The sequence below is a fragment of the Amborella trichopoda genome, chromosome 11, assembly GCF_054954075.1.
Source record: "Amborella trichopoda isolate Santa Cruz 75 chromosome 11, AtrichopodaSantaCruz75HAP2 v2.0, whole genome shotgun sequence".
In the NCBI taxonomy this organism is placed as follows: domain Eukaryota; kingdom Viridiplantae; phylum Streptophyta; class Magnoliopsida; order Amborellales; family Amborellaceae; genus Amborella; species Amborella trichopoda.
The window spans coordinates 3,187,915-3,196,014 of NC_142346.1; the positions used below are offsets into that span (position 1 = coordinate 3,187,915).

The window sequence follows — 8,100 nt, forward strand, 5'->3', positions numbered from 1 at the left end:
AAAACTATTTTTAAATTCTAAAGTAAAATGGATTTTTTTTGTAATATTTGAATTTTATTGAAGCAATTTTCTTAGAGGTTTTTACCGACACTCAATTTGACATTATTACCATCATGCACTGATGCTCTTTGGGCCCATAACCCTGCCAAAAATACACCGCCCATTATGGATTTGGCATAGGGGCTGGATAGTAACGTGACGAGTATATATTTATCATTACCACCAGCTAAAATCTGGTACCACAAGTCACAATCTCTTTGGAAGTTACCATACCAAATAATTATCACTGACCATTCTCTTGAAATTTCAGTAGGTCACGGCTAAAGCTTCGAAATTTTGATATCAACTTTCCCCAACTAATGAGTTTTTTTTTTTTCTTTCTTGAAAAGTTGAACCGGAGTGGTTAACCAGACATGGGGCCGGAAAAGGTTCAACCTGCCTAACCGGCAAATTGGTTGGTTCAACCGGTCTAACCGGGTAAGTCTCCGGCGGTAAAAACAAAATATAAAAAAAAATATAAAAAATATATTTAAAGCATGATTAAATAAAACACATCTAAATGAAGTTGAAAATTAATTATAAAAAAAATTTCAAAAAATCAATTTGTGTCCGGAGGTAATTTTGAATTTTTTTCAAAAAAACAAGAAAAAAATGTAAAAATAAGTATTAATGGCGACAACAACTTCCCATCCTTTCCAAAATGATGAAAACATTAAAAAAATACATTACAAACAAAATCCATTAGTTTTTGGATTTTATATAATTTGTTTTGAATTTTTTTAAAATACCTAGCCGGTTCACCAATACAGGCCAACACTGACACCAGCCGGTATCCGGTTCAATTAACCGGGCGGCTAAAATTCTAACCGCCCGATTTTTCTTACTGATTTTTACCCCTGACCTGGTGGTTTCCTCTCTCTCTCTCCTCATAAGAAATACAACGAAATTTGGATTACTGTTGGCGTCTGCATGAGCAACATGTGAGCAAACCGAAAGCTCCTGTGAGTCATAAGGGAACATCATTGCTTCTAACATGTGAATTAACGTGTAAATCTATTTCATAAATCTCTCTCTCTAAACGGGCCGGGCAGCCCTTGGCCTGGCTTAAACTGGCCGCGAAAACTTGGGCCAAGCCTGCCCTGGCCTTAACTTTGGGCTGTGGTTGCCTAGGCCTCGGGTCATGTTTCATGGCCTAGGCTCTAGTTTTTTAGGGCCTGCACGACCAGCCGAACCAGGCGACCCGGCCCATTCCTACCAGTCTCTAAATTCTACCAAATTTAGATTACTATTGGCGCCTACATGAATAAAATGTGAAGCTCTTGGTGAGTAACAAGTGGAACATCATTGCATCTTACATGTAGTTTAACATGTGTAAATCTATCTCACATTACTATCCATGCAACCTTATCATTTTAATCATTAAACCTCACCTTAAATCATAACTTGCAATAAAGCAAGCTCTATAAGAAGAGGCCTAACCCATAGGAAGTTATGAAGGTCGAAGTGAAGAGACGCTTCATCGGCACAACCTTTGATAAGAGCTTCATAAGGTTTACCTCTTCTTTTTAACTGACTCTTTGCTTTGTGCTTTTGAATCTCTTTACTTTCCTATATTCCTTACTTACAACTTTTTATTGTTGGTTTTGATATATATATATATATATATATATATATATATATATATATAGATGGGGGGGACACATCGTTGGACCAGCAATGACCCCACTACCTTTGTATGTTATATGTGGCGTAGGTTTTGGTGCATGGCCTTCTTAATATTTCTCATCTCTCTCTTTCTCTCCCTTCTTTGTGGGTTTGGTTGGGATGTGTGTATGTGAAAGTATGAGCCACTCTTAATTCATGGGCTCCCATGCCAAATGGTTAAATGGTCTTCTAAAAGGAAGAGAGAGAGAGAGGGAGGTTTTCTAAGAAGGGTAGAATGCATGCTATAGAATATGGGTACGACGAGGTGCCTAACTAAGTTCCATCAAATGTAATGTGTGGAGAGAGATAATAGGTATCCGCAAAGGTCTTCTTAGTTAAAAGTGAAGAAGAAAGAGAGTGTGTGTGGTGGTCTTCTAAGAAGGGTATACTATTTATTTGATATAGAATATGAGTGTGTGTGGTGTTTCGTATTAAGGGTAGAGCCCTTGATGCGAATCAGTGTTCGAAAAATCAAACGGGCCTTAAAAACATTATGAAGGCTGGCTCTGAGTAACTGGTAAACCGGCCGCTTAGATTGGGCCTAATCGGGCAAGTTTTGGATGGTTAAAAACATGTTTAAAAAAATAAATAAAAATAAATCTAAAAAATTATATATAAAGTATGATTAAACAAAGCACATCCAAATGAAATTGAAAATTAGTATTAAAAAAAAAGAAGATAAATCTGTACTCAAAGGCATTTTTAATTTTTTTACAAAATATTGGAAAATGAAAACATAAGTGTTAAAGACAAAATACTTTTCAATTTTTTCCAAAATTTACTAAAATGATAAAAACATTTAAAATGGATTACAAACAAATATCTAATTTTTTTATATTTATATGATTTTTTAAAAAAAAACCCAACTAGATTATTCAAATTGGCCCAAAACCGATCCCCATGTTACATTTACTTATGGGCGCAGTTGGCATACGGATGCATCCGTAGTTGTAGAGGTAAGGTGCACCTTCAAATTTTATCGTGATATATAATTTTGATATAAAATATTCTTAAGATTATCTTAAAATCTATTTTGATATTTAAGTATAAATGTTTAAAGTTAAAAAATAATTAAAATAAAATAAATCTATAAACCTATGAAAATCTTAAAAATAAAAAATAGATAATGTGTTGTAAAATACATTATTTTTTAAATTTAAATTTTTTTTATTTTTCGTGGTCACACAACTGGATGATGGGTTTTTGAATATTAAAACCACCTTTTCTGATGAATTTATTAGGTGCATCCGTAGTTGTACGTTGCATCCTTTGTAAACTTTTTCCTTCACTTATATTAATAATACAAGAGGGGGAGAGGGGTTCTGTAAGAAAAAGAAGAGAGAGAGAGAGAGAGAGAGAGAGAGAGAGGGGTGATCTAAAAATAAAAGGGTACTTGCCTGGCTTTGACACAAGTAGGGACCCTCAAATGTCACTCAGTAAGTCTAAAACCTCTGTTCCTTTACAAGAGAGGAGGAGAAGAAGAAAAGGGTCCCCTTGTCGTGCCATGACAGACTTTTGAGGGACAGTCTTTCTATGGATGACGTGGGATGTTAAAAGGCAGTCAAGCCTATTCTCTTCTCTTCTCTCTCTACACCTAAAAAAGTGGCCGTATTTTTAAGACAGCACAAAAGTCATGATTTGATGGAAACTCCCATCAATTGCAATAGAGTGGTGAGGACATGGCCATATTAATAAGGGTGCCGTTTGCGTAGAGCCTAGGCTCTAGACATTCAAATTAGAGCTTATTTTAAAAAAAAATGTGGTTTTGATATTTAAAATTTTTATCATAATTTTAAAATATTTATTTATAAAATTTAAAAAATAATACAAATCGATATATCTATAAAAATTTGAAAATTTTAAAAATTGATGATTAAAAAATACGTTACAAAATAAACTATTTTCAGACAATTTTTTTTTTTTTGATGTCGAGATGATGATATTTAAACATAAAAAAAACCTCTTTTAATGAAAATTTTGAAATAGACTAAATTTTTTTTCGTTTAAAGCCTCTGCTCTAGATATATGCTTTTACCTATTAATAATAGCCAGTAAGTAAAGTCTTCATAACATTTCTAAGAAGATCCATCCAGAAGCACCTCCGTAGTTATGTTTCCTTGAAAGGAACTGCACATATCCAAAGGAAGAGAGAGAGGGTTTCATTTCAGAGAGAGAAAATCGATAAGGTTCCTAATTTTCCATTTTAGAGAAAGAAAAAGCATAAAAAAAAAAAAATCCATTTTAGAGAGAGAAAAGGGGATGGGGTGTGGAGTTCTAGTCTTCCACACGTGTCTTTAAAACGAAGGGTTAACAGCAGTATGACTCGACTTTTTTCAACAATTTAATCGAATACATGGAAGACTTTAAGAGAGAGAAAGCGTTTTAGGGATGGGTGCATACGTGTCTTTTGGTGGAAGTCACAATTGAGGTGACCAAAACACTCGACTGCAACTGATACTTGAAAGTCGCCTTCTGTACTCGCTACTAAACATTTCTTTAAACTACTCGCTCTCGAAAGGCGTGTGTTAAGCACCTTTTAGCAAGATATATTTAGAGGTGAGGTTTGCAACCACCTTATACTTTACAAATAAGGTTTATTTTTTAATTTTTATTAATTGTTTTAGAGTTCAAATTTTTATCGAAAGTTATTAGTATAAACATTTATATTTAACTTTAACAATAAGTTGGAGTGGTGGTGGTATCATCATTTAGAGTGACAGCTTTCATTGACACCAAATACATTTAAAAACCACCGGCTTAGAGTCGCAGCTAAAATAACACATTTAAAAACCAGAAACCATTTGTAATCCTCCCTGATTCTTGAGAGAGAGAGAGAGAGTGAGAGTTACAAAAAGGGGAGGAGCAGTTAATTGTGTAAAAATTAAAATAATTAGTCGATAAAAGAGAGGTGTTGCAAGGAAAATGGATCACAAAAGAAAAGAAAAGTGCATTGATGGAGGGAGGTTGCAACTCTGAAGAGGGGGGGGGGGGGGAGGAGAAGTCGAAAGCGAAACGCAGAGAGGAGAGAGAGAGAGAGAGAGAGAGAGAGAGAGCGTCGGGGTGTGGACGATATGATGAGCTGCGCTGCTCTTAACCAAACCTAATCCATCGCCCCCATCATTGCGAATCTTCACTTCACCACCCCCCCATCATCACGCCTCTCTCTCTCTTCCCCATCCCCCATTATCACCATCATCTCTGTCCCTCTCATCACCATCGCGCATTTCACCATCCACCATCATCTCTCTCTTGTTTCTCTCTCTAATCCATACACATTGCATTGCATTCGAATTGGGTTTGGGTCTCTCCTGCCCTCTTCTCTCCTTATGGCTGGTTCCGCTTCTTGCGCTGGCTCTGATCATCATCATCCTACGCAATGCTCTCTCTTTCTCCATAATCATAAACGAGCCGCCTTTCGTCCTTTGCCCCAAATCATTGTTGCAGACAAGCCGCCATGACTCCTCCTCCTCCTCCATCTCTCCCTATATTTCTACCCCCACGCACCCCCCCTTCTCCCCACTCCACCATCTCTCTCTCTCTGCACTGAGTTTTCCTCTGTTGTTTGGGCTTAGCCAAGCTCCCCCTCGATCTGAAGGTCCACCTACACAAAGGTTCTCTCTCTCTCTCTCTCTCTCTCGCTACCTCTTTAACAGGCGAATTGAGCATAAGGGTTTCGTGGCTTCTCTATTTCTTTGATCTGGGTTATGTTTATTGTAGGCTTTCTTCTTTCTTCATCTATTATTAGCTTGTTTTCCATGAAATTTTATCCAATACTGGAGTTTATCACCACTGGTTTTTAGATTCGTGGTTATTGCATAGTTTGAGCTCTGGATTTCTTATTATGGATCAGAGTGGGTTCCATTTCGTTGTTTATTGTTCTATGTTTTACCCCTCTCTCTGATAGTGTGCTCCGGCAGGAGCATGAAATCTTTTGGCAATGTATTGTATGGAACTCAAATTTTTCTTCATATTCCTGATTACTGTGAATAGCAAGTAGGCCATAAATCCCGTATGTTCTCCTTTAGATTCCTACTTTACAGGCTTGAAATTATTGCCTTTTTGGGCATTTCTATAAAGATGAGTACTATTTAGTTTTCGATTCATTTCCTCTATGAGAAACGAATGCCTGCTTTTCCACACTAAGTTTTTCTAGATCTTTGCCCTTATGAAGCCCCCACCAATTTTTCTTCCTTGTGCTCCCGCGGGAGTAAATTGTACAGCTGCTGCGTAATTTCGAGTGTATGCCTGATTTGTTGAATATCGTACTTGGATGGCAGGAAGAGAAGAAGAATGGATAGGCTAAATTTGAAGCTTTACTTGAAGAACAGGTCCATCATAGAGGAGAATGAGAGGCTGAGGAAGAAGGCCCTCTTGCTCAATCAAGAGAACCAAGCCCTCCTCTCAGAGTTGAGGCAGAAACTCTCAAGCCCAAATGCCAACCCTAATCCTAACCCTAATCCCAACCCTAACAATGGTCATGTCTCAGATGCTTCCCCCAATTCTCGCTAATTGTCCCACTATGTTTTTTTTGGTCTCTCTCTCTCTCTCTCTAGGTTACTACTTTTTTATACTTTTCTTTTGGGGTCGTGAAAGTTTATTAGGTCTTTATAGGTTCTTTTGGTCTGGGTTAATATAATTAACACTAGTTTCTCTTTCCCTCCATGAATGTGTTGGTTTGTCCTTATGCTCTATCTCTAGGTTGTCAATGCTGTAACACATTTCTCTCTCTCTCTCTCTCTCTCTCTCTAGGTTGTCAATGATGTAACATCTCTCTCTCTCTCTCTCTCTCTCTCTCTCTCTACATTTGCTCTCTCGCTAGCTAGGAATTGAACCGGGAATGCAATGGTTTTTGGGCATCTTGTATTAACTTTTAAGTACGAAATGTCCACATGTGATGTACAAGCTTCCCATTGAGGAATATAACGTGGCCCTTCTTATTTTGGTGTTTCTTTGTTCCAATCTTTGCCCTCTGAATACCCCTCTCTTTCCGGTATGTTTGAAATGGTTGAGCAATGATCCCTAGGGATAGGAAAGGGGCCGGGGTCCCTGTGTGCTCTTGCTATCCCTTCCTACCGCTGATTCCCCCAATAATATAACATCTTCGAAATGTACCTCCCTAATCTATTAAAAAATAGGTAGGGGCTTGTTTTCCCAACTAAATTGCCCAGAAAAAAAATGATCCTTAGGGATTAAAGAAAAACAATTTCGAATCTAAAAGAGTAGATTTGTTTGATTTGTACTTTGTTTAAATTATACTAAGATTGACTATGTTTAAGTATCTTCGAAAATAATACTAAGATTGACTATTTTTAAGTATGTATAGATTTGTTTGATTTGTACTTTGTTTAAATAATTTGTATAAATCTTGATAATTTTTTTTTTTTTAAGCTATCATATCATAAAATGAATTTTTGGCGCCTGAGCTTGCATCTGGGAGTCAATTGTAGAGATCTTCCTTACTTCTACAGTATATATTAGGAAAAGCCTATATAAGGGTGAGGCCTTAAACCATCTAATTAAAGGCATACTTTAAAAATCTACTAGAAAAGGTTGGTATGATGTTAAAAAATCCTTAAATCGATCCTTTTAATCCTCAAGATATGGATTATGGGCGAGTGCATTTTAAGAAATGGATCTAGTGTATTTTTTGGGTGCAATTTGTATATAGTGAAAGCTTCGAACGATCAAATTAGAGCCCACCTTCAACTGATGTTGAGAAAATGGAGTTTCTATGTGAGAAATCTTTGTGCTGGCTATAAAATATATTTTTATCTTTAATTATAAAATTTTAAACTTTAAAAATAGTGAAGATCAAACAAATCTATGGGAATTTGAAAATCTGAATTTGAAAATCTTGAAAATTGATGGTCAAAATATGTTTTACAATATGTATTATTTCAAAACATGAATTCCACTGTTTTCCCATATCCATGTTTCTCATAGTTGAGATGATCAATTTGAGAAAATTTGGGAATCAAAACCTCTTTTAATGAAATTTTTTGAGGTAGGTTTTAATTTGATTGTTTAGAGCTTTGTTTGTATATAAAACTTTCCCATTTTTTAATGTATTATTTAGACTATTAATTTTTAATATTTTTAAAATTTTATATATTTTAATATTTTCAAGTGTTTATAGATTTCTTCAATTTATTCTATGCTATTTTTAAAGCTTTAAATTTTATGAAGCTTACGTTGAGTTAGCGCCTAGTGTATCTCACTTTGAGCTCGACGCATACAATAATCAAACTAAAGGCCCAGTCTTGGCTTGGCTTGGCTTGTCAAGCATAAAGAATATTACTCAGGATTGGCTCATTGTGAGGCAAGCAAAGCGGCCTGAGCTAGCTTTGCGTGTTAATGGCCCTACCCCGGTATGAGGAGAAGATGAGACTTGCAACA

The 8,100-nt window shown here is 36.1% G+C and overlaps 1 protein-coding gene across 3 annotated transcripts; it reads left to right on the forward strand.

Moving 5' to 3' along the window:
• The first annotated feature begins 1,462 nt into the window (after positions 1 to 1,462).
• On the forward strand, positions 1,463 to 6,641 carry ZPR3 (binding protein). Of its 3 annotated transcripts, none has more exons than XM_088852026.1 (2): positions 1,463 to 1,550; positions 5,982 to 6,641. In XM_088852026.1, exons 1-2 carry the CDS (start codon positions 1,492 to 1,494, stop codon positions 6,211 to 6,213), a joined length of 291 nt encoding a protein of 96 aa, XP_088708152.1. In that variant the 5' UTR covers positions 1,463 to 1,491; the 3' UTR covers positions 6,214 to 6,641. The 3 variants fall into 3 exon arrangements, with proteins under 3 accessions (XP_088708152.1, XP_011625957.1, XP_006851488.1); XM_011627655.3 differs by lacking the exon at positions 1,463 to 1,550 and adding an exon at positions 4,134 to 4,260; XM_006851425.4 differs by lacking the exon at positions 1,463 to 1,550 and adding an exon at positions 5,010 to 5,315.
• Positions 6,642 to 8,100: the final 1,459 nt, after the last annotated feature.

Bases quoted from the DNA above. Each gene is read 5' to 3' on its own strand.
- ZPR3 (XM_088852026.1), top strand. From the start codon at position 1,492: ATGAAGGTCGAAGTGAAGAGACGCTTCATCGGCACAACCTTTGATAAG. The intron at 1,551-5,981 runs GTTTACCTCTTC...CTTGGATGGCAG, and splicing joins TTTGATAAGAGCTTCATAAG to GAAGAGAAGAAGAATGGATA.